This window comes from Polyodon spathula, chromosome 11 (assembly GCF_017654505.1).
Source record: "Polyodon spathula isolate WHYD16114869_AA chromosome 11, ASM1765450v1, whole genome shotgun sequence".
Lineage (NCBI taxonomy): Eukaryota > Metazoa > Chordata > Actinopteri > Acipenseriformes > Polyodontidae > Polyodon > Polyodon spathula.
The window spans coordinates 33,365,340-33,392,664 of NC_054544.1; the positions used below are offsets into that span (position 1 = coordinate 33,365,340).

At 35.4% G+C, this 27,325-nt stretch overlaps 1 protein-coding gene across 1 annotated transcript in view; it reads left to right on the top strand.

Moving 5' to 3' along the window:
- The first annotated feature begins 3,921 nt into the window (after window positions 1-3,921).
- dhx36 (DEAH (Asp-Glu-Ala-His) box polypeptide 36) overlaps window positions 3,922-27,325 on the top strand; it is a 29,989-nt gene continuing 6,585 nt past the window's right edge. The window contains exons 1-19 of the mRNA XM_041263064.1: window positions 3,922-4,140; window positions 4,409-4,545; window positions 6,600-6,762; window positions 6,942-6,980; window positions 7,946-8,116; window positions 8,541-8,620; window positions 13,616-13,690; window positions 13,979-14,145; window positions 14,696-14,777; window positions 14,997-15,137; window positions 15,759-15,864; window positions 19,811-19,898; window positions 21,289-21,344; window positions 23,238-23,302; window positions 23,808-23,951; window positions 24,715-24,832; window positions 26,705-26,803; window positions 26,942-27,115; window positions 27,312-27,325. The exon at window positions 27,312-27,325 is cut by the window's right edge and continues 73 nt beyond it. Of these exons, the coding sequence (XP_041118998.1) occupies window positions 4,138-4,140; window positions 4,409-4,545; window positions 6,600-6,762; window positions 6,942-6,980; window positions 7,946-8,116; window positions 8,541-8,620; window positions 13,616-13,690; window positions 13,979-14,145; window positions 14,696-14,777; window positions 14,997-15,137; window positions 15,759-15,864; window positions 19,811-19,898; window positions 21,289-21,344; window positions 23,238-23,302; window positions 23,808-23,951; window positions 24,715-24,832; window positions 26,705-26,803; window positions 26,942-27,115; window positions 27,312-27,325 (1,922 nt within the window). The 5' untranslated portion in view covers window positions 3,922-4,137. The remainder of the gene's footprint in view (window positions 4,141-4,408; window positions 4,546-6,599; window positions 6,763-6,941; window positions 6,981-7,945; window positions 8,117-8,540; window positions 8,621-13,615; window positions 13,691-13,978; window positions 14,146-14,695; window positions 14,778-14,996; window positions 15,138-15,758; window positions 15,865-19,810; window positions 19,899-21,288; window positions 21,345-23,237; window positions 23,303-23,807; window positions 23,952-24,714; window positions 24,833-26,704; window positions 26,804-26,941; window positions 27,116-27,311) is intronic.

Below are 27,325 nucleotides of genomic sequence, written 5' to 3' on the forward strand. Positions count from 1 at the left end.
ATAATAATAATAATAATAATAATAATAATAATAATAATAATAATAACAATAAACAACAATAATAACAAAATATGATTGCAATTGTTTATATATGTATTGGGTTATATATGTATTTTTAAAAAAGTTACTGATTGCCCTATTGCATAACACTATTAAAAGCATTCAGTAAGACACATGCTTACATGTTGAAATAATAAAGGCAAATGTAAATATGATTTTTTTTTTTTCAAAATGCTGTATATTTTTTATTTCTGTTCCATGATTTTATAGCAATAAAACTTACAGGCACATGCTTTTTGAATAACATGTAAGGTCTCAGTGATTATTCACCAGAGTGACAAACGCTGTCTCACTTCTTTTCTGAATTTTCTTTATGGCTCCTGGTCCTGTCATTTCTCCTGTATACAGCTATGACCAAAAGTTTTGCATCATCTAGAATTCATGTAGTATAAGAAAAAAAGAAATATATATCGCAGATGTTTATAGGGAGCCATAACAGTAGTACAATAGTTCATGTTAGATTTAGAAATGTACATTTTTTCAATTTTTATCAGTTTTTGTTAGGTGTATGGAACACTACAAAGCAGTATGTAATTCAATATGTTAATGCACTGTTCAGCAGGTTTATGAAGCAGCATGTGTTAATTCTACAGGGTGATGCAAAACGTTTGGTCATAGCTGCAGTAGTACCATAGTAACACATATTGACATTATCTGCACCATTTAAGATTTAGTGTTCCTGATTAATACAATTAGCCTTTTTACAATAGCTGTGACTGTTTGAACTCCACGACAAAAAAAGATAAGCAGTTATAAAAGATTATAAAAAAGCACAGTCACAGATACAATGCTAACGCCTCAGAAGCTAAACACTGATAGAGCAACTGACATTGGACAAGGCAAATATACGACAGACACTAAAGGATATACAAACATGCACAATAAAGTAACCCTTTTATTCTAAACCAGGCTGCTCTTGACAGATAATGTGCATAATAGTGTGCAAAAGAAAGACAGGTATAGTATGCACAAAATCTAATGAAACACTTGATTTGATTTCCCTGGAACTGGCAAAAATAAGTACATGAAGATTGTTGCTGATCAAATCCATCTTCCAGAATGTCAGGGTACCTTTGAAGATGATTATGATGATGCAACCATCCCCCAGAATTGTCTGCGAGGAGCAGTCTTCCTTGGTCAGTACAATCCCTGGATCTCAATCTGACCTTGGATATCTCATTCAGGACCACAATCCGTCACTGCGGCAAAATGTGGACCAACCCAATATTAATAAGGTTAGCTGTATAAGTTAAGATTAATGCAGGGCCAGACAGTACCACCCTAGTTCACTTACTTAAGATACCAGAGGACAAAGCAGTTTTGATACTTTGTTAATGCATTCACTATTCTTTATAGATAAGATCTTCCACCATAGAAAAAGTGTAACCCAATCAACTGGCTACAGTTATTCTATATGTATTCTATTAAATGTATTTTTACATTTCAGAGATAAGATGGCTTTCTTAGGCATTTCTATTCCCTGATCTTGTGAATTGTCCCATCTAAAGCCTCTTTCACACTGGCATGCTTTACCCGAGTCAGAACCTGTCCAGGTCAGGACCCAGTGTCATGTGGGTCGGCTAAGCAATTTCACGCTGTTTTTGATAAAGTAGGGTTGACCTGGGTGACAGATGCAAGTACATAATGCGTGCATCAATGCCCCTGGAAGCAGCTTGTTACAGACGCTTCCATCCAAGCTTCTCTGGATTGAACCGTATGCCAAAATGTTGATTAGAGCAAATTTTTCTTCACCCCTGCTGCAATTTGGCTCATGGTGTGACTCAAGCAACAAAACCTTCACGCAGGTGTGACTGTTTGTTATTTTGTTAGCTTACAAACGGCCGTCATGCATTTTGTCTCGCTCAACCTGGATCAAAGCGGGTCGACTCACATCCAGAGTTTGGTCACTGCGACCCCGTCAACCTGGGTACAACGCAGCTACGTGAGGTAGCCAGAACCAGGGTCAGGACCCGAGTAGGCGTGCCAGTGTGAAAGAGGCTTTAGAGAAGCTCTTTCATGCTGGCAAAGCTTTTCTTAACATTTAATACTGACTTACATTGAGAACCTTAAAACTTGTAAACTTCATTATCACAAAAAAAAAAAAACATTTAGTATTTTAGCCAGTACAGCATAACTTATTTTTAAATATAATTATCTATTTTTGTAGTTTTATTAATATGATCATTTTCAAATTCTTTTTGAGTGCTGCTTTCTCTGTTTTGTTTGGTTTTAATCTTTCTTTTTCTTTCCTCCAGTCCTTGAGGGCCGCAGGGTCTTCTGGTTTTCATTACAACTCATGCTTTTGACATAATTGATTCAAGGTAAACGACCTATGAAGCATTTTGAGTCCTGGAGAGAAGTAATTGAGAGCTCTGTGGCGCTCTGGGTGTTTGGCACCCTTGTTCTATTACTACAGTATGTGAACAGCCTCCCATTTGATAGTTTCTAACTAAAACTATATATATGATTTGACAAAGAACACACCCACACTGTGCAGTGCATTATCAAGGCATTGTATTCAGCACATTATTAAAACCATTGCAGGTGTTGTACAGTGTAGATTTCAAGGACCTTCGCAGTAGATGGTATCTTACAAGTCAGCTCGATGCAAAATCCTTTGAGGTTAAGCTCATCCTTCTGTAAATTCTCTTCTCTCTCTCCGAGAGAGGAGGCGAAGTTCTCTTGCAGAGGGCCTCTCTCTCTCTCTCTCTCTCTCTCTCTCTCTCTCTCTCTCTCTCTCTCTCTCTCTCTTCCACGAAGGTTATTAGTATTCCTTCACGAACAGACCCTCTTTAAGGATTGGAGACCAAGGTTAAAATCCATTCCCTTACATATTCACTTGTATTTCATACTTTAATTTGGAATAAGCAGTCTTCCTTGGTGCGTCATGCTTTATAGTCAAACACTCTGGTGTAGATACAATCAAACCACCTGACATATAGCATAGGTAATAGGATGCAAGAGTTAATCTAAAGCTTTGTATTTGAAATTGTTGCATATCCTGGATTCAAAGAATACAAGGTGACCAGTAATGTTTTATATAAACATAAAAACAATTTTAAGTATTGCTGGTTAAGAGATGGATTCCTCTGGAAAATTATAGAACAGCTCTCCATTCCAGTAATTGCTGCAGCCAATGTAATAATATTTCTTGCCTTATAGTCTTTCATTCAGTTATATTTTCTACCTTTCTTTTCTAATCCTGTAAGGTACTCAAGCGCCTTATCGTTAGTTTATTTGGTCTGAGTAACTCAGCCTTTATTTGATCTCTATGGTACTGTAGTCTTTTTAGTGGTCTACGTCACATATAAGTGGACGTGTTCTGCAGCTCTCAATGACGTAAAATAAACGCGTCGGCCGGATATGTTTTGATTCTGAATGGAGAATCCGACGAACGTGACATATTTACAAACCGTACAGCATTGTTAAATAATTCTTATGCAGGTTAGATTATATTGTTAATTCGACTATATGTTTGTAAAAAGGTATTGTGTGCCGATTTACTAGCGTGAACCAGCTGCATATGTTTTTGTTATTGTTAGATTAGATTTTTTTGTGTGCGTCTCACTGATGGTGTCATCGGGTTGTTAGCGAGAACCAAAAAAAGAAATACATCTTGTTCTTTTATTTTATTTATGCGTTTGTGTAACTCTCGAGCTGTAACTACAAAGGAATTGAGTTTGTAGACGATATGAGTTACGGTTATGGGAACAGAAGCAGGGGCCAGTGGGGAGGTCGAGACTCTGCTGAAGGCAGTGATGAGAGATGGGGCCGAGGAGGAGGAGGAGGAGGAGGAGGAGGATGGCGAGGTGCAGGTGGAGGTGGAGGTGGAGGTGGGGGTGGAGGTGGAGGGGAAGGTGGAGTGGAGGTGGAGGTGAAGGTGAAGGTGGATGGCGAGGGCATGGTAGTTCTTCGGGCTCCGGCTCCTATCAAAACCCACCCCGAGAGCCTCGGCAAGATCAAGGTGCACCGCGGGGCCGTCACCCGGCCCATCTGAAAGGCCGGGAGATTGGTCTTTGGTACGCCAAGAGAGGGGGATCGGGATCGGGGACAAAAAGAAAAGAAGAGGAGAGACAAATGGTATGTTTACTTAAAAACAAATAAAATAATATTACACTTTTTTTTAACACTTCACTCAAAATGTAAAAGTCCCTTGAATAGTAAAACAAGCCTGTACTTAAGATCTAAAAACTAAAATAATCTAGAAAAGCAAATAAAATCGTTGCTATATATTTATAGCAACAACAAACGTATGTACTGTAGCGCAGATCTACGTTATACACCCAACCTTTTAACTTATTTAAGTACTCTATAATAATGTGTTTATTGGATTGTATTTTCTGATTAGAGAGCTGTGGTTCAGATGGATGAATCTAGAGAAGAACACATTGTCAAGCTTCTGAACTCCGTCCAGTCTAAGAAGACTGAAAGAGAATTATACCCATTAACATCCCAGACTTCTCGATGCAAGGAGAGCCAAAGCAGGTACCTAGCCAAGAAATCTGCCTTGTATTGTTGTTGAATTTGTATTGTATCTTAAGTAACAATGTTGCAAATTATGAAGATGAAGAAACAAACTGTATAGTGTAAGTTAACTGATTCCCTATGTATATAGATGTATGATTTACATATTTTGAAAATAGTTCAGCAACGGTAATCTTATCAGCCTACTGTGTTTAAAGCATTTTCACTGCCATGTGCATCTGCATTTTAAGTCCTTCATGCCATAATAAAACAAAAAAGGTAAAGTGAAAAATATTTAAACTGAGTGAGTGTAGCTTCAGTTTGACAGGTGAGAATGACTGTCAGTGAGGCAGATATGATGAAAAACATTCACTGTTCACCACCCATCGCTCTTTGCTACAGATTTGTGCTTCACACTTCTGAAATGGTATCCCACTGGGATATTGAGCGGCTTTAAAAGCTAACCAGGTGCCAAACCTTATTTTTTGTAAGGTTTATGTAATTCATAGGATGTTCTCTCTCTCTCTCTCTCTCTCTCTCTCTCTATGTATATGTGTGTGTGGATTGTGTTTCAACAATGGTTGTCAGTACGCCACTAAGGTGTAGGTGTTTGGTGTGCATACAAAGTGTATCAAACATTTTCCGGGACATCATGTTATGTGTGTGTGTGTGTGCGCCCACAAAGTTGTAGTCAAAAGTTTACATACCCCAATGGCAATGTATAATTTCTAGAAATTTCACAAAAAAAAAAAAATATAGGAAAAGTCTTTTGTAGCAAAAGTTTTGCTTTTGTGAATAAGGTAAAAAAAATAATACAAGAAATAGATGGGATATGGGAAAAACTAAAGAGCTATCTGAAGACCTTAGGCAGAACATTATTGTCATAAAGCTGGAGAAGGATACAAGAAGATTTCCAAGCATTTGAGTGTCCCAATTTCAACTATTGTTCTATTATCAAGAAGTACAAGACTCGCGGTACTATCACAACGCTCCCTCCGTTTGGAAGAAAAAGGTTTTTTCACAAAGAACAAGGAGAAGAATTGTGAGGAAGGTTAACAACAATCCGAGATTGACTGCCAAAGGTATTCACAGTGAATTGACTGCAAGTGGGACTCAATCACAGGTCAAGTATTGCATGGTGAAGGTCTCAATGGTTGCAGGCCAAGGAAAAAGCCACTCTTAGGAAAACATCACAAGGACAATTGCTTAAAGTTTGCAAAATGATGGATATGAGTTCTAGTCAAAGGTTTTGTGGAGCTAGAAACAAAAATTGAGTTATTTGGTCACGCTGATAGTCGTTATGTTTGGAGAAAGTCTTGTGAAGCGTACAAAGAAAAGAACACCATACCTACTGTCAAGCATGGAGGTGCTAATATCTTTTATGGTGCTATTTTTCTTCTAATGTCACAGGAAATTTAGATTCAATACATGGTAAAATGGATTACATAGCATACCAAAAGATATTGGCAAGTCGTCTGAAACCCACCGCTACAAAACTTGGTTTAAAGCGCAACTAGTCGTTCCAACACGCGATCTAAAGCACACATCAAAATCAAAATGATTAAAGATGAATACAATTAAGGTTCTTGAATAGCCTAGTTAAAGTCCTGATCTAAATCCAATTGAGAATCTTTGAGTTTGAAGAAGGCGGTGCACAAGAGAAGTCCTCGGAATTTGAATGAACTGGAACAATTTTGACTTGAAGAATAGTAAAAAATTACTAAAGAATCACGCCAAAAGAGGTAATTATTGCTAAAGGTGCCTCAACTAGCTATTAGTTTATCTTTCCTATGAATACTTTTGAATTGGCATTTTTGCAGTTTTGCTAAATAATTGCTGATTTATAGGCGTCTACAGTTATTTTTATTATAACTTTTAAAACGGTTGCTACAAAAGATTTTTCCTAAAATTCTTTGTTTTTGAGAAATTTCTAGAAATTATACATTTCCATTGGTGCATGTAAACTTTTGACATATATATATATATATCCCCACACACACACTTAAAATTAAGAAATATATGTTTGTGCTGGTGGTATGATTTAATCAAATACATTCATTGTACTACTTTTTCAGGACCTTCCGTACTGACAGTTTTAGTCTGAAGGACACTAAGCCAGTCAGCGACGAAGACCTAGACTTCTTGTTACAAGACAGTGTTCGGAATTCAAGTCTAGATCAACAACTCAAAAGTGACCTTCAGAAAAAAAAATCTGATCCGAAGTACTTGGAAATGAGGGTAAATCCTTTGTCGTTAGTTTGTATCAGTGTTAAAAGAAGAAATAAATACATATCAGAAACAGAGTCTAATGACATTGAGTAGAATTGATTAGAAGCAGAAATTATGAAACTTTATTTTGAAATATGTCTGTTAATTTGAATTTAGGTTGTGATAATATGTATATTTTTTTACTGTAGAGGTTCAGGGAGAAACTTCCATCATACAACATGAAAAAGGTAAGATTATTCAAAATATATGTTATAAAATTTTATATATATATATATATATATATATATATATATATAATATATATATATATATATATATATATATATATATATATATATAATTAATTAATCTAATTAATTCCTAGACACACACACACACACACACACACACACACACACACAATACAATACACAAATGTAGTAACAAGCAGCATACTTTAGCACAACTTTCTGATTTGTTGGTCTAAACTTTATTTTATTTGGGTACTGTAGAAAATGTCATAAACAATTTCAGGAACAAGTGTTTCTACCTGAATCTGCAAACATAGCTCCAAAAAGATCATCTTTTATGTTTCTGCAGAAGTAACATTAATAAATCATTTTAACATGCTTGTCATCCTTTTGTATTAAGAAACTTTACATTTATAGCAGGACATACATCTGAGTTTCATCTGTAGTAACTGCCCAATGATACAGTGATCTACAATTTGGCAACCCATTCTTTGACATTGAAATACACTGAAGTTGATAGCAGAGCCAGTGAGATTATTTTAATGGTATCAACAGGGAATGCACTCCTCTGGTTTCATTTAAGATGCAGTGACAAGCAAACAGTGGAAAGAGCCTGCCATTATCTCTGTCCCACATAGTTAATGGTCTTGGCGCTCACAGCAGGCACCAGAGTGGTAGGAATTAATTAAAAAAAAAAAAAAAAAAAAACTGTCAAATGTAGACTAAAGTTGTTACTGTGTTATAGCAGTACATTATCACGGTACTCTAGGTCTTTTAATTTATTAAAGTAGATTATCTTTCTGGGGTACAGTTTTTAAAAAATAAATTGATTATATGCATGTATGTTCAAACTTCAGTTTTCTATCAAAAGTGGCTGTGTACATTGTTTTGAATATTGCAAATAAACAAGCCCTTCCATTGGTGAACAGTGTTTTGTTTTGCTTGTGTGTTCCTTCCTATAGGAGCTGGTTGATTTGATAAAAAGTAACCAGGTGGTGGTAGTTAGCGGAGAAACAGGTTGTGGGAAGACAACGCAAGTTACCCAGTTCATTCTGGATGACTATATCGAAAAGCAGATGGGCTCTCTCTGCAGAATAGTGTGCACACAGCCGCGAAGGATTAGTGCCATTTCTGTAAGTCACAGAAGATGCACCGTTATTGACATTTACTGTTTGAGTTTTTAATGTTCCAAATTTGTTATGGGTGGAAATAAGGTTTTAATATTTTAGTGATATGTGTTATGCATGCAAGTATGTTGCATATTTAAACTGGTGATACAATAATGGCAATAATATTAAAGCAGTGTTTGATACATGTGTGCTAATAATAAATGTATGTCTAGTTTTGCCAAAAAGATAACACCTGATTTCTGTTTCATTGTAAAGTAAGTATCCCTCTGCATCAGCACACTGCCACACATAGCTCTTATAACTCCTGTTTAAGCCTAACTGTAAATGTTGTAAATATTTATTGTTCCTTTTTGTTTTCCATCATTTGAGAGATTATAGTTACAGGGGTTTAATCTACCTTGTGTAATTTGTGGTCATTTTATTTTAGGTAGCAGAAAGAGTGGCTTCAGAAAGGGCTGAGGCTTGTGGAGATGGAAACTCCTGTGGATACCAAATTAGACTACAATGGTGAGATTTTTTTGTGTGTGCAGTTTTACAGCATTGTTAGTTTTTAAATGGTAATACAGGAGATACTAGAAAGAGAAGACTTGAATTTAGTACTATACACATAAATATAGAGATATTGGCCTGTGTGTTTAAACAGTAGTAAATGTACAGTGCAAGTGTTTTGATATATTCAATAGTTACTGAGTTTATTTTTTTTTACAAATACTAAAATATTGTGTGTGTAGTACACAGAAATGCTGCGCCAACTAGTATATTAAATAAAAAATGTAATGGCACTTCTATGTTGGAGAGTTTCCGGCAAACATCCCACATATGATACAGATTTATTCTTAAAGTTGAAACTGTATCTATCAACCCTAACCAATGCCGTACTGTGAGGACATGTATATTGTAGCTTTGTGACCGCTCTCTCCCATGCAATAGGGTTACTCTTTCAAGGCTGTTTGTTATGTAATACAAGTGCAGGGCAAAGGCTTTGATTGCCATGGTTATTTTGCCATTGTCACAGGGGATTTTAATACCTTTAGATGTAGGCAGGTGCTGAAGCAGTGCTGCTTCAGATTTCAGGGCACACTGTTGTACAGTATGGAAAAATTGTAGCTAGAATGTTGAGAAAACAATACATAAGAGATTTCCTATCAAAGTTTATTTGTGTTTTTTAGTGTCCACGTAATTTACATTAGCATTTTTTTATATATAATGAAATATTCTTAAATTTGTGTGTGTGTGTGTGTGTGTGTGTGTATATATATATATATATATATATATATATATATATATATATATATATATATATATATATATATATTATACACACACACACACACACACACACACACGCACAATATGTTATATATATGTTTATACTAATACAAATTGTATTAGTAGTATTTACCATTACCCTCATCATTTTTGTTCCTGAAGTTTCTGACAAGAAGGTTTTTTCTATTTTATTTATGGAAATAAACGTGTACATAAAATGTATTGTAAATAGAAAGACATTGAAACATGATTGTTATAGTTTTTTGTATTATATTATATAGAACAGAATTCCTAATTATGATAGGTGAGGATTTTTATTTATTTTTTTCTTGTACAAATCAGATATATGTAACTGTGTAACAGTATTTGGAAGTTGCGTCTGCTGAACTGCAATGTTCAAACGGCTTTAAACAAAAAGTAGGGCTCGCTTTATCCATTACTATTAAGTTGTATCAAATGAAATCCTTTATTTGAGACAAAATGACCACTGAAAATACAGCGCTGCAGTTCAATATCAATGCTGTAGAGCTTCAGCATCGGCACCAAACCGGCTTTTTCTAATATTAGATTATAATGTCAACACAAAACGGTTCATAATAGTAAATAGTTTTTTTTTTAAGGAATATAATATTTAAAGTTGTGTCGACTTTGTTGCTTCACTACATCTCATGGTATTACTGACAAATCTGTCATTAACTACCAGGAACTGACCGATTTTAACACTTATGTACTTGTCCATACCACCTATAAAATTAAAAAATCAACCAGGAAAAAAAAAACAGATAAGGAGAGTCTCTCGCAATATCCTAAACCAGCTTTGCATTCATTTTCTCCACCATTTCTCTTTTGTTTTTTTTGCCAGCAAAGAAGCTAGTCAAATGACTTTTTTTTACTTTCATTGGCTGATTTATTCCATAATGTAATTTTACTTCTACAAAATCAACAGTCCTTTGTTACAGTTGCTTGCAACAAAGTTGCCTGAAACAAAAAAAGTATCCCTTACTACATTTTTCAAGCAACATGTAGACTAGTGTCCCCTCAGCTTTAGTAGTCATCGCTGTTCCTGGAAAGTTCACCTTTAAATATTTTATGAGCCGTAAGTGTCAGTAAGCCTGTGAGGGAAAGTAATTTGCACATCATCAGACCTTTTCATGTGTTGGTATTCCCAGCTACCCAGTGTTACATTCAGTCTTTTAACACAGTTGAAATGCATATCAGCTGTGATACAGTGAATATTTCTTACTTATTTAAAGCCATAAATACATACCTCCTTTCAAGTTCCTAACCTTTTAGATTGAAATTCAGTTTCTTATTAGGCACATGGTGCTTCATTTGGATAACATAGGTACGTTTGAGTTCTGTATAATTACTGGACAATTTTATCCCATTGATTTAATAATACATGTCCCATTAAAAGGAGCCAATACACTATCCGGTACAGCAGAGTCAATTATCCAAATTAATTGAGACCAATACTAGTTCACATTATTGATTTTTATGGCTAATCAAACAGGTATTAATAACAATTAAACTTAAAAAATCCAGTAAAATGTTTCTTTACTTTGGTGCTTGCTGTTAAGGTGTTGTAATAACATGTGATTCAAATTTAATAAAATAATAGTTCTTAGCTGCTCAATAACATAGACAGGATGTCCAGCCCTTACTGACAAAATAGAAGAAAAATCAAGAACGAAGGACTGTTTTAATGTTCTTAACAGCAACCATTTAAAGTCTGCTGTGCTAATGTGTCTATGAAAAAATAAAATAAAAATGCGGTAAAACTTCTAGCATTTACAAAAATAGCATTGGTTAAAACTGTTCCCTTAATTAACACGTGTGTTTTTTCTGTTAGTCACCATCACACAGCAAATGGATTTTTAAGTAGGCCAGTGGATTTCAAATGGGGGTACGCGAGAAAAATCCTGTAATGGCGGACAACACATTTATTTACCATGTAGTATTGTGACTTAGAAATCGAATCAACATTGTTGATTCGCCTTTCAAATAGAACCATAGCCGTACTGGTGTACATTTAATTTCTGTTGGTCGAGGTTAGCTCTATGAATACCCAGCCTGCTGCTGATTGTGAGTGAGCATTGAGCGCGCTCATGGATAATTTACATATTTAAATAGCAGGATGGTGGTGGCTACAGTCTGGCCTAAAAAAAGAAAAAAAAAAAAAGGATTGTCAGCGTATGATGTTGCTTCATTTAAAAAAAAAAAAAAAAAAAAAAAAAAAAAAAAAAGTGTTATTTGCTAAGTAAGTTTAGTTTCTGCAGTTTTGAATGTTCAGGGTTTTACCTGGATTTATGTTTTTAAATAACAGTATTATTGAGTTGAGCAGGCAGCTGGGCCGCCCTACTTAGACAGTGAAATCACTCACTTGTTATGAGCTGGAGCGACATGACTTATCTTTACTTGCAATGATTGTATGTGTTTTTTCCATGATTTAATTAATTCGTTGAATAACTTGTTTTCCGTGTGAGTGCATTACCCTATGCCTCCACACTGATAATTATTAATAAAAGCAAAACACAATATTCTCATTATTACAAAAATGGAATCCCAGGATTTTAATAAAATCAGTCCCTAAGTCCTGTGATTGGGAAGTGTCCGGAATTGAATTCCCTACTCCAGACCTATTGAGTATGTTCATATCATACAGCAAGCCCATCAACAAGCTTTAATTGTCTTATAGCTGATTAACAGAATAGACTACTGCACTAAACTCTTTAACATGTAAGCATTTTGCTGAAAGTCATGTTTCACTGCCTGATATAAATATCTTTCTACTTTCAGCAAATTAGCTTTTGGAAATATTCACTTCAAATCAATAGTCTTGTTTTCTGGCTAGATTCGATACTGTAAAAGACACATATAGCATTTTACAATGTCCCTGATGAAGTGTTCAACAATAAAATGAGTTTAAATAAAAAAAAAAAAAACTGTTTTCTCTGTACATTTCTGCATTTGTTGGAAGAAATGTGTGACTTTTGTTGAATTGATTTTGTTTTAAATTGAACCATAGTTTTGTTTTTCAGAAGCATAACCTGGCATTTTGACTCATTTCGGCATACTTATTAGAGACTTATTGGAATAATTTTACATAGCATTTTTAGTTGGCGCATTTGCACCGTCATTAACTTGTTTAATTTTATTTTCATTAGTTTTTAACAGCAGCTTTCCATGTACAGCACTTAATCTAGTATTTAGAAAAAAAACATATTTTTTCCTGTTTTCATAGGTATGACCCTATCACAGATGGGGGTATGTGATAGACTAGATTATTTGGAAAGGGGTACAGGGCCAAAAAAGTTTGAAAACCACTGAAGTAGGCAGAGTAAAAACAGATAAACTTGAGTACGTTTTTTTTTATGACATTTAATCAAGAAAATGCATTTGTTCAAATGCAGGCAAATGAACAAAGAATAACTGAAAACGATGCTTCCTTCTATGTAGTTTTCCTAAAACAAACACTTTCCAGTTAATTGTAGAACTGAAGACATATACTGAATGCCTCCTCTGTGTCTCCTTTGTCACAGTCAATAAAAGTATTTTTGTTTTTTTTTTCTTTCCATTTCTCTCTGCCATGTTGAGCCGTGTAGCTGCAGACAGTGGTTGTTATCATTAAAACCAATTTGAAATCTTGTGGTTTTAATTTTAGCGACAGGGGTTTGTTGCTTAGTTACTAAGTGCAGTAGAGTAGCACATATTATAAAACAAGGGGAAATCATAAGTAACACAGAATCAGAGTTTCCTTAATACAATCCTGAAATCGGGGTTCGGGAGTTGAATTTACCATATGGGGTTCTTGGGATTGCAACCACTAAATACACCACATATAATTCATCACGCAAGTACAGGGGCGTTCGGTTGAATAGACAGTACGGTTGATCAAAGATTGGTTAATTGACTCTACTGTATTTTTAAATGCTTTTTTTTAAGTATGACACAGTTATTTAAAGTAATCCTTTTAGTGGGTAGGCATATGTGTTTGTTTTTGTTTGTTTGTTTTGTTTTTAATAGTATATCAGATTATTGATATGGCTTTATTTTTAAAAGCTCCTGGTACTAATCCATTCAGAGTGAACAATAACCCATACTTGTCTTTTTTACATTTTATATATATATATATATATATATATATATATATATATATATATATATATATATATATATATATATATGCATGCATAGTGGTTATGTTGCTAACATCTTCTTCATGCTTCACAGCCGGTTACCAAGGAAACAAGGTTCTATCTTGTATTGTACCACAGGCATCATCCTGCAGTGGCTACGGTCAGATCCGTAAGTGCAGAACTTGTTTATCTTTTACCAGAAACATTGGATCTATGCTTGCTTATGCCTTAAGTTGATACCTATTGTACATATCTGCATTCTCTGAGCTATTCCCTCAGTCAACGAAAAATATATTTGTGTTCAAAACTACTTTTTTTTCAGCAATTTTCAATATTAAACTGCTGTTCTGGAAAGTTGTCTACCTCTTAAGGACGTGTTAAGATACTCTACCACTTTTGGCACCGATCTTACTTGGAACCTTTGAATTCATTTGTGTTCTGTTTCAACTCTTACCAGGCACCTTTCTACCATCAGCCACATTGTTTTGGACGAAATTCACGAGAGGAACCTTCAGTCTGATGTTCTGATAACAATAATGAAAGATCTTATGAAGTTCCGAGATGACCTGAAAATCATCCTCATGAGTGCTACATTAAATGCTGAGAAGTTTTCAAAATATTTCCGTGGGTATTATTATATAACAAAGACTAATACATTAGTCAGCTCCCTTTACTAGTAAACCACATCTTCCTGTAGTTGTCTTTTTGTCTGTATATTGTTAAAAGTACTTTAATTGAATAATTTATCTGAGAATTCCTGACCCTTTTAAATGCATATGCAACAGTTCACAGTTGCAATATGGGCAGTTAAAAGGCTAAAGCTGTCAGTGTATTTTGAATGTTAAGCTTTTTTCTGATTTTCATACTGAATGTTTAAAAAAAAAAAAAAAAAAAAAAAACCCTTAAAGCACATAGTTTTCTAGTGAAGTACCTTTGATATAACATCTCAAGTTTCTGATTGTTTTTAGATTTAGGGTTTCCATTGTTTTTCTAGCCAACTAATTAGTGAGCGGTGGTATGTCACATTATCCTGATTTTGAAATCTTGTTGCGGTGGCAATCGTAGGGAGAACTGATTCGGGGAGAGGAATCATGCTGTTAAAATTATCTTCAGTCCATCTATTTGCGAGGATATGTTCAATCAAACTATCTGCATGTTTGCATTGTCTTTTCAGATAACTGTCCAATGATACACATCCCTGGTTTCACCTATCCTGTGAAAGAGTACCTCATGGAAGATGTGATCGAGATGTTACGGTTGGCTGCCTTTCACTTTGGCAAAAGATGACTTTGTATCGAGTGCATTTAATGATTCTTTGAATGTTGAGAAGACGTCTCTATTTTATAATTTAAGCGTATATATGATGTATTTAGAAGTTTCTACGTATGTGCTGATTATTTAAAGTTAGGGTGAATTGAAGTAGACTAGGTTATGTTGTTTATTTATTGATTTGCTTTGTTTGATTGTTTTAATAGATACTGTCCCCAAAATCAAGATCGCAGACCCAAGTGGAAGAAGCGCTTCATGCAAGGTCAAATGGCTCGACCAGAGAAGGAGCTGAAAGAGGAAGAGTACCGAGAAAGCTGGCCCAGTTATGCAAGAAGCCTGCGTGACAGGTATTGTTTTGTTTTTGTGTTTTAAATGTAGTTTATTCCCTGGCAGCAGTGCTGGAATGTTGAAGCACTTTCTAATTTTGCAGTAATGGCTGCTTCACAGCCAAGTCCTGCCAGTCCTGCAGAAAACGGTCTCCCTGCCTGCAGTCTTTCAGCTGCAGTGTGGTGCTGTGGGCCTGTGGAGGTGAACGGTGTGAATACCAGGGGCCTAGCATTTCAATTTGAACTTTTTCAGCAGGAAAGGCATGCCTACATTTGACCTTTTATTTTAGTATTTTTGCATCCCGTCTTATGCAACACTATGTACTCCAGATGAAATTATAGTTTTGCATTGCAATATTTTACTTATAATTTTGGTTAAGCCATATTGACAGTAAATGTTGTTCATGTAATATATTTTATTATCCATAACTATTAAACAATTATTAGTGCATCATTTACAAATACTAAAATATGCTTAATTTAGTGAGAAATGTTTCAACTTAAATACATTGTAAATGACTTCTAGTCTAAATGTTTATTATGGATTTATTTCGTTTCTTTAAGTATTTCTATATACTATATTTCATAAGAACCTGGCAATAACCTTTTAATAAAAATTCTAATTGTGTTTGTTATCTGTAGGTATTCGGAGAGTACTATTGATGCATTAGAGATCATGGATAATGATGATAAACTAGACCTGTCACTGATTGTAGCATTGATCAGGCACATTGTCCTGAAAGAAGAGGTGAGGAAATATCTGAATCAGTCTATGTATGTATGTATGTATGTATGTATGTATGTGTGTGTGTGTGTGTGTGTGTGTGTGTGTGTTGCTTAATTGTTGCTGGTTATTTATGTACATTTGTATATTGTTTCTTGGATTTGTTTTGCTATATCACTCTGTTGATTTCCCTGTATTTTAATAAACAGCTTGAACATAATTTTATGTATCCAAAATATTCAATTTCATAGTTCTTAAAATAGCTCCCTAGTTCTAATAAGTTTTTCACATTGTGTTTACGGTTCAATGATTTAAATCCGGATTAATAACATTTTGAGAACAGTCAAAATGAATATGCAAAATGTATGTCAAGTGTGCTTAAAAGGCAACATTTAAGCCATCAAAGGAGTTTTTTCCTGCTTGAGTATTCCAGCTAGAACAATTTAGTACCGTGTGTGAAAGCAGGACTAAGACTGTAAGTAATGCATTCACAGAGTAATTGGATATTCTGCTTGGTGACAAAAGTAACCCTAGTGAAACTAGTTTAGTCTGTAATTAAACAAAATCATATGCACTCATCTTGAGGTGGTTATGGCTGTTCGTGTACAGCAGATGTTTTAATTAAATGCTTTCAGTATAATTTTAGACATGCCTACGACAGTTTGATTTTAATTTCTATACCTATTGAGATTTCAGTTGTGCTGTGAGTGTGACATGTGAAAGGGGTTTATTCAGCCATGTGGCAAAGTAATGTTATGATGGTAGAGATGGCTGGTAAGAAAAATAAAATTTGCCTTCTACAGGTAGAACAAGAAATAGTCATGAAACAAACTGCCTTGGCTTCAGTTTTAAATCTGTCTGTCTATCTCTGTCTGTCTGTCTCTATTGATATAAATTGAGAGAATGAGAGAGAAAAAGTGCCTTAGTCTTATAGCCACTTGCTGCTTCCTCAGGGGAGAGCACAGTTTTATAGTCACTAGTTACACCCTGGAGAATTACGCAATTATGCGCCCACATAATTTTACGCATAAAACATATCGCCACGCCTAGGCACGTAATATTACATAATGTCACCGTTAAGGACAGGGAAAATGCCTGATCACAATGAGGGTCGAGGAAGCATTGATCGATTTTCCTAGAAAATGCCACAACAAAGGTCCCACATTACAAATATATAAACAAAAGAGAGAGTAAAAGACTTTCTTGGACAGGTATTTTGAAGACATTAACTTATTTTGGTCATCAATAGCTGACTGTCTTCCTACATAAAATGCAGTAACAAATACAGCTGATGCAACTCACTTTATAATCTTGTCCTGTCCAGTCAGAGGCTTTCTCTTTCAGAAGACAAACTGAAAGAGCTGGTGTTCCGTTATTTCAATCTTGGAATTTAGAAAGACTTTGTTAAAAAAAAATAAATAAATAAAAATAATTCCACTAGTTTCTGCGTAGCAATGTGCTTTTATTTAACTTGTGTACTAGTATTTTGATATGCAGTATGAGAGAAGAACCCACTACAACTGCACAATAACTTTGTTATTTTGCACATACTTGTACAGAGATACTACATAATTTTGCATAATTGAGATTTTTTCTGTGCATAATTCTCTGGGATGTAACTAGTGAGGTATCGTCTGCCACAACTGCGGAGAATAGAGATTGGTGAAGGCGTGTGTGGGGAGCTGAATCTGTTTTCTTTTGAGAAATCTGTTTGTACTCATAGAGCTTCATAGTATTCATTTTAGTATAATAGATGTCTGTGCCGCTGTGTAAATCTGTACTGCATATGTATTATACCAAAAGCATAACCAGAGCTCTTGCTTCAGTGCAATCTGATTTTTGCTTTCCTTAGTTGCTCTGCCTGTAATGTCTGTATTACTTTTCCAATTTAAATTCAATTAAAGGTGAGAGTGGGAATCTGCTTAGACCCCTAGCACACATGCTTTTGATTAGTGCTGCTACTTAACCCTTTGCGGTCCGACATTACGATTTCGGACCTTGTCCGACATCATCAAAAAGATGTCAAGCACAGGTCTCTAGTTGTTTTTTTTCTCTGGAAAAAAGCTGAGCAAAACTTTCAATGGCCGAGAGAAGCTGAAAAAACAAAGGCGGATCTGAGCAATGCACATAGTCCCTTCACCACAGACATAACACGGACATAAACAAACAAGACAGCTGCTTCCTCATCCAGCGCTCAAAGAATATCACAGACATTTGCTAAGCTTTTTGAGAGGTTATAGTAATAAACTAATGACTTGAATAGTATTGAATAGAATAGTAACAAGGAGTGGGGCAGGGCTGGAGGTGCAATAGTGAGTGTCCTGTTGATATGCAGTGACTTTTAAACATGCTATACTGTGAATAAAATTACTTTTTAAACAGCGCATGTAAGATAAATGGCGTGTGTGAAAATAAATTGGACCTGACACACCCGACAGGAGCTGAATAAATGGACCACTAAGGACAGTAGACTGAACCATGATATTAAACATATTTCAGTTCTGTATATAATCCATTTTTAAATAGCAATCCAAGCAATGACTATGACCCCAGATACCATATTACTTCAATTTGGTGCTGCAACATTTATTTTAAATTGATCAAAATGACTGCGGCTTTTATTAATAATACTATGCTTTACCATCGCTGCAATATTTTATTACATGATTTAAGGCATTTTAGATGCAGCGCTGTGAGAGGCTCTGATCTGCAGCACTATACTTGTGTGTTTTTGGGGCTTGAATACAGTATGCTAACGAGAGCCTTGGGTGGGAGTTGGGAGGTCGGGGGAGTACTGTACTTGTAAATCTGGAATGTGTATTGTTGCTATGGAGCAGGACAAGAAGAGCAGAAAGAATGGTAGTTGAGTGTGATGCAAATGTTTTTTTTTGTTTGTTTGTTTTTTTTTAAATGAAAAATATTACCTCCTGAATATCAGTTTGATTTCTGTTAAAAAATAAAATATATTCTGTTTTTTGTTTTTCTCACTGTAATTTACCTGCTTCTTTAAATATATATAACTTTTACAGGACTGAGTAAAATTCCAATTGAATAAAAAACAAAACAACTAAACCCCCTACATAACTTCGACCAGCTTTTGGATAGCGACTAAAGTGACCTGCAAAGCTTAAAGTTCCTCTGAGTTTAAAGTTTCACCATCTAAGCTGAGAATGTGTACATTAATTTGTTTTACACAGTGGATTGAGGCTGCATTCTTTTTTGGGGTGTGGCATGTACATAGCCAAGGTTACGCCTTTATTATTTGAGCAGGGGTAGAACAAAAATACCTTTAAGTTTCTTTGAGAGCGGCGTTAATTTGAAAAAATACAGTACTTTCATTCTGTTAGCTATATTTACAGTCTTCAGTTTATTCTGTTAAAATGTGTCCTTTTAAAGCAGACATGAACAATATTTTAATGGACAGCCATTGCTGTCTATTTTTTTGCAGTAAGAAAAACAAAAAATGTCATTTTTAAATATGAACTTTCTGTTCTTATCAGGTTTTCTATTTGCTAAGTATTCCTCATAATGTTTAACCTTAACATTTTATAAATAATAGTAGTCTGCACTAACTTTGCAGCTAGCTTGCTGGATCAAGGATTTAGTTTGATAAAGATTGGTTTGTCCTTATCTGCTGATTCTGTGCACAAGCTGATCTGCTCTCGGTTTCTCAGTGCAGCAGCAGTTATTAGAATTCCAATAGCAGGGAAAATATATTTTTGTACTTTAAATGGATACATGTATAATTCTTCGGGCTTGTAGTGCTAACTGATTATAATGTGCCAAATGTCTACCTGTTTCCTTTATTTGTAAGTCCCCCTTATTCTGCAAACTGCAAACCTTTAAGATTTGGATGGAGATAATTTGGAGGCCCGAGGGAATTTAGCTTTGAGTTGATTTTAAAGATTGGAGTGACAGAATGAGAACAAAATACATGCAGATTGTGTTTATTTTAAAAATAATTTTACAGGATGGAGCTATACTGGTTTTCCTGCCAGGCTGGGACGATATCAGTGGTTTGAATGATCTCTTGATGGCTCAACAGATGTTTAAGTCAGGTAATAATGAGTGTAATTGACATTTAAGTGGCTTTGTTTACCCTGTTATGGATGCCTTGCTATCTGATCTTAAACCTGTTGGGTCAGTTGCAGCATACCAAATGTAGTCTACTTGATGTGGAGTAAGCAAGTTTACAAAACTTGTCTGGACTGAAGTTAGTACACCTTCTAATCCTGATTGCAGCGTACCAGAAGTTAATCATCACAGATAGATTATCTGCTAAATCAGACTAAACAAGATTCTGATTACAGCGTACCAAGTCAGATGCTTTATGATCCTGTTCAAGTGGATTAACTTAGTACTGTGAAGGATAAGACTAACTTCGTGCACTTGCTTGTCCTAAGCATTTACTGCTTCAGATTGTTTGCAGAGACATCTGTATTTTCCCTCTGAAATGACACATCTGTAAAAAAAGATGAAGTACATCTTAAAACTTTATTCTGTACATTTCTTATGTCCGTCATGTTCGGGCAGTCAGATCCGTGAGAACAAAGTCTTGCACAATTTATTTAGGCCCTAAATTTAATATCGGCTTTTTAATTATGTACCTTTTTGATACCTTTTTCAGTTTAATACAACACAATTTCATTTTAATATGCTTTAACTATAAAGAACTAATGGTCCATGATCACACAATTAAACACTTCTGTGCCTATGCTGCAGTGTTGGCAGCTTAAATGCAAGCACAGTCTGCCAGTTTGAAATGTGCATGAAAAAGACATGACATTTATTTTTACGTAAATATGTTAATGTGTCTTTTTTTTGTACAGGCATCACTTTATATATTTATCTGACACTGAATTGCACATGTCAGATTAGTAAAGAAGTGTTTATACTGCTATGGCCAAATGCTTTGCATCCCCTAGTATTTTAAAATTGACGAAATAAAAAAAAAAAAAAAAAAAAAACTATATGAATTTAATATATAATTTATATATTTTATTTCGCAATGTAATCAAAGAAGCTACAAAATGATATCGCAAAAGTCGATGTTAGATTTTTCAATCACATTTTTCAATTTGTCAGTTTTTTGTTATGTGTAAGGAAAACTACAAAGCGCTGTGCAATTAACATGTTAATGTAACATTATTCGGCAGGTTTCATTCGACTTTATGAAGCAAAATTTGTTCATTCTAGAGGGTAATGCAAAACTTTTGGCCGTAGCTGTAGGTTAGTCCTTATTATTGGTTTTATTCCACTTAACTAAACCAATTGTCGGGATTATCTGTTTAGTACGCTGCAGTCAGGATTAAGTTAATACAGATTTGTTGGATAAATTTACTGCATTATCATCTATGATTTGAGTGATCTCTAGTCTACTGCAATGAGGTAGTAGTTTAAAGTAGAGGAACTAGATGTTGATATTTTATTTATTTGTTGCTTTTTCAGACAACTTTGTCATCATACCGCTACACTCTCTGATGCCTACTGTCAACCAGACTCAGGTAAACACCCAACGGGGACAATGTGCCTTAGCAGATGACTTTAAAAGAATATATCCTTAGGAATTCCCCCCAGTTGCCTATTGACCTGGTGAAAAAAAAAAAAAAAAAAAATAAATAAATAAATATAAATATATATATATATATATATATATATATATATATATATATATATATATATATATATATACACACACACACACACATACGGTACTGTGCAAAAGTTTTAGGCAGGTGTGAAAAAATGCTGTAAAGTAAGAATGCTTTCAAAAATAGACATGTTAATAGATTATATTTCTCAATTAACATAATGCAAAGTGAGTTAACAGAAGAAAAATCTACATCAAATCCATATTTGATGTGACCACACTTTGCCTTCAAAACAGCATCAATTCTTCTAGGTGCACTTGCACACAGTTTTTGAAGGAACTCGGCAGGTAGGTTGGCCCAAACATCTTGGAGAACTAACCACAGTTCTTCTGTGGATTTAGGTAGCCTCAGTTGCTTTTCTGTCTTCATGTAATCCCAGACAGACTCGATGATGTCGAGATCAGGGCTCTGTGGGGGCCATACCATCACTTCAAGGATTCCTTGTTCTTTTTTACACTGAAGATAGTTCTTAATGATATGATACATACTTTCGCTGTATGTTTGGGGTCGTTGTCATGCTGCAGAATAAATTTGGGGCCAATCAGATGCCTCCCTGATGGTATTGCATGATGGATAAGTATCTGCCTGTACTTCTCAGCATTGAGGAGACCATTAATTCTGACCAAATCCCCAACTCCATTTGCAGAAATGCAGCCCCAAACTTGCAAGGAACCTCCACCATGCTTCACTGTTGCCTGTAGAAACTCATTCATGTACTGCTCTCCAGCCTTTCGGCGAACAAACTGCCTTCAGCTACAGCCAAATATTTAAGATTTTGACTCATCAGTCCAGAGCACCTGCTGCCATTTTTCTGCACCCCAGTTCCTGTGTTTTTGTGCATAGTTGAGTCGTTTGGCCTTGTTTTCACGTCGGAGGTGTGGCTTTTTGGCGCAAGTCTTCCATGAAGGCCACTTCTGACCAGACTTCTCCACACAGTAGATGGGTGTACCAGGGTCACACTGTTTTCTGCAAATTCTGAGTTGATGGCATTGCTGGACATCTTCCGATTGCGAAGGGAACTAAGCATGATGTGTCTTTCTTCTGCTGCAGTAAGTTTCCTTGGCCGACCACTGCAGCTACGGTCCTCAACGTTGCCCATTTCTTTGTGCTTCTTCAAAAGAGCATGGACAGCACATCTGGAAGCCCCTGTCTGCCTTGAAGTTTCTGCCTGGGAGAGACCTTGCTGATGCAGTATAACTACCTTGTGTCTTGTTGCTGTGCTCAGTCTTGCCATGATGTATGACTTTTGACAGTAAACTGTCTTCAGCAACCTCACCTTGTTAGCTGAGCTTGGCTGTTCCTCACCCAGTTTTATTCCTCCTACACAGCTGTTTCTGTTTCAGTTAATGATTGTGTTTCAACCTACATATTGAATTGATGATTATTAGCACCTGTTTGGTATAATTGTTTAATCATACACCTGACTATATGCCTACAAAATCCCTGACTTTGTGCAAGTGTACCTAGAAGAATTGATGCTGTTTTGAAGGCAAAGGATGGTCACACCAAATGTGGATTTGATTTAGATTTTTCTTCTGTTCACTCACTTTGCATTTAGTAAATTGATAAATATAAACCATTAACATGTCTATTTTTGAAAGCATTCTTACTTTACAGCATTTTTTCACACCTGCCTAAAACTTGCACAGTACTGTGTATATGTGTGTGTGTATATATGTGTATGTATGTATATAATATAATATAATTTTATTTATATATAATTTTATATATCATTTATTTTTTTAGGTTTTTAAGAAACCACCTCCAGGTGTTCGTAAAATTGTGATTGCTACCAATATTGCTGAGACAAGGTAAGGAAGATATATAGGTGCATTTCTTGGCACTTAATATTTGTATACCTGTTTCTAAAGAAATTACTAAATTAGGTGTCTTCTGCCACTTGCAGTTCTTCCTCCATTTTAGTTAAAAAGAATTGTTGCTTTATTATCATATACTCTGATAGTGATTTATGATCCATTGCTAATTTCCATAGCATTGCTTGTGTAGAACATTGCTATATTGTTCTACAACAAAAAACTGCTGAAATGCAAATCAGTAACAAGCAATGTTGAGGGATCAACTTGGTACCAGTGTGCATCACCTTTCCACTCAAATCTCAAGCACGTCTAATGGTAGTTAATACTGACGTTTTTATACTATTATGAAGTGAATCGTAAAATCATTTGTGTGACATGAGGGGCCCCTGTAGTCTAATGTTGCAGAGAACCCCATTTTGTACATTGCAGTACTTGTATGCTGATAATCTAACAACCTGCTTTGTCTGCCAATGACCTGTTAAAATGTGTATCCCTTTAGCATCACCATAGATGATGTTGTTCATGTAATAGATGGAGGAAAGATCAAGGAGACTCACTTTGACACACAAAACAATATCAGCACCATGACCGCTGAGTGGGTCAGCCTGGCCAATGCCAAACAGAGGAAAGGCCGTGCTGGAAGGTGGGCTTCTTATGCATCCCTTTGTATTAGAAAGTCACTGATACAGTGTGTGATCAACATGTACTGCTGCATCGCATAACATATTGTTCAGGACAATGTCCTAAAGCAATGGTACTCAAGTCTTGCCCTGAAGATCTATTCCAGTCCTGGTCTTTGTTCAAAGCAGGTCCTAAATTAGTTAATTGCCTCTTAACAGCCTCAGTTAACCACGGTAGAACATGCTTGGAGTAAAAACTTGGACTGGATTTGATCTTGAGGACCAGAGTGGCGCACCACTGCCCTAAAGGAATGTACACAGTTCTTTTTTTTGTTTTATTTTTGTCATTTTAAGGTTATCTGTGTTGAATGAAAAGCAGCATATTCCATGTTCCTGTTTAATGTTAGTGTCCTAGAAACTTAAGAATATTGTGATGAACATACGTTGTTACTTTGGTTACAAAATGCTGGGGGGCTTTGACATAAGCCTCTATGCATGTGGGATTTCATTTTAGAAATTGTATCTGAAATACTTTTTTTTTTTTTTCTGATGATCTGATAGAAACACTAGGGGGAGGGGGGGATGCCAGGTATTTGTAATGATCATTCCCAGCAGCAGATTGTGGTAACAGCTTTTCTAGGGTCGTACATTAACACATACAATTGTGCAGATAACATGATGAAATTACACAGATGGGCCTAGTTGTCAGCTCAGCCATCTGTATCTTTTACCACTATTTATTTATTTATTTATTTATTTATTTTAAATTGCATTGCATTTCTGCAGGGTGCAGCCTGGTCAGTGTTACCATCTGTATAATGGATTGAGAGCCAGCCTCCTGGATAATTATCAGTTGCCGGAAATGATGAGGACTCCATTGGAGGAACTCTGCTTACAAATAAAGGTACTGCATATGGTGGTTATTTTTTTAACTAATGAGTATTTCAGAGAGGCTACAAAACGGGGGGTTTTAGTGTAGTCACTCACTAAATTGCTTTTATGGGTGTGTTTGACTACCCTGCAGTGCTGCAAGTCTAGGTCCCAGAAAGAGAATAATGGGGAGTGGTACCAAAGTCTAATTAAATGTCAACATTGAGAACATAAGAAAATGTTATAAAACCTAAGAGAACCTTCAGCCCCGCAGTGCTCGTCTGGTTCCTAGTAGCTGAGTGATCTCAAAACATGTTGGCTCTTAACCCTTTGCTGCCGACGTGCTCTAATTTCCTAACTTTTTTTACGATGACGAAACGTGATATATCTCAGCCGTCCAATCAACTATCTTCTTTTTTTTTTTCAATGGGACATAGCCATGGCTATTGTGAATATTCCCATGTAATTGGTTTAAAGTTGTGGTAGGTGTGGCTTTTTTATTTGTGTATCATTTTTGACTCTGGCTTCAATGGAAAATTGTATTGGCACTCACCTGTTTGAAACGTCTATATCTCCCGTTCTACAAGCCCAAAAGTGCTATATCTCATCCGAAAGCTAAGAACTGGGACTAACTAGTTGCTTTTTTATTTTTTCATGTTATTATTAAAAATGTACTTTATATATGCTTTTTTTTAAAAATGACTTCCAGCGTGTTTTTTGCCCTGCTGTGTGACTGTGTCTGTGTGCGTACATCATCAGATGCCTACTGAGACAAACAACCAATTACTGAAAATACATCTAAGATACCCCTCTTATAAATGTTTTACTGTTATTTTTAATTATAAACGTTTTTATTTTGTGTCCTGTTTTGAAAATGTTTCTCTGGATGGAGGGGAAAGTAAATATGACATCTGTCTGATCTCTAGCTAGCTAACTTGGTATATTTGCCGTGTCGGTGTTGTTTTATTATTGGTGGACTTCTTTTTTTCTGTGTGTAAACGATGGATAAGTATTTTGCTGTAGTCATTACTTTTATTATTTAGCTGTTTGTTATTGGAATTTTTTTTTAACCTACAGTATTCGCAAGTTTCTTCTTTAAAATAAATAAATAAATACATAAAAATAATAAAACACTCATCTTGTGTAGCATACATATTGATACCGCTACACATAAATAATTAACTAATCACAAACAGGATTATATAATATTTTTAGGTTTCTTCAGTTTCTGTAGCCGCCATTTCTGCGCTCTTATGCACATTTTTTTTTAAATTACAAAACCTTATGTAGCTCTGCAACTGTACAAGCAATTTCAATTCTGATTAAATATTTGAAATACACAACATTGCACATCTCTCATATACTTAACTTTTTTCTAAATAGTTTGGAAAAATATGAAAATGTGCTAATTTATGAAATATTACAATGTCATATTTCAATATTTTTTTGAAGCTGTTGCTTATGAGATAAAATCTATAAAACTCCCTACAACAAAACAGATGATATCATTGGAAAGGTCTACCCAATACCTTTCTGTTGATTGGGTTTTAATTTGTGATTTATGGTTGTTAAACTACAAGAGTTAAAATAGAAAGTTGTTGAACACATGTGCAATTTATAGTCATTCCTTGTAGGCGGCATAGGGTTAAAGGATCCAAACAACATCACTAGGTGACCAATTCCAAACCATCAATACTCTGTGTGAAGAACTTTCTTAAATCTGCCTTCACTTAATTTCCAATGGTGTCCCCTGTCCTGTTTTCTGTGCTGTGCTTAAAGTATTGGTTTGAGTTAACTTTCTCAACATCTTCTGTCATACCCACCCCCCAAGTCGTATTTCTTCTGCGCTTAATAGATTCAGTTCTTCATGTCCCAATCACTGATTGCTGAATGTTCTTTTTGTCAGATATTAAAGCTTGGCAGAATTGCCTCATTTCTCAGGGATGCATTGGATCCCCCATCAGATGAGACTGTCAACTTGGCTGTAACACATTTAATGGACCTGGTAAGAATAAAGGGTGAAATGGCTTTGCTGAAAGAAATATGTTCCCTGTAAAGTGGTTTTAAAATGTTATGCATGATTAGGTTATTTTCTGCATTTTATTTTTTCTAACATAACAAATTTGTCTGTCTCATTTTTTAGAATGCTTTGGATAAGAATGAGGACCTGACTCCTCTTGGCTTCCACTTGGCTCGATTGCCAGTAGAGCCTCACATTGGGAAGATGATCCTGTTCGGAGCTTTGCTGAGCTGCTTGGATCCCGTCCTTATTATAGCAGCAAGCCTCAGCTTTAGGGACCCCTTCGTCATCCCACTGGTGCATTTACAAAGCCACAAATAACAATACAAACTAGATACATTTTGGATAGTGCTAAATTCACAGAATATTAGGTTCATTTGATGATCTTGACCTATTGCATTAACTTGCCTGTATGTACTAATGTAATATAGCACTATAATACAGTCGAAAAGCCCCAGCAATTGAGCAATAATGCTGCTTCCATTTTTTTTAGGGTAAAGAAAAGCT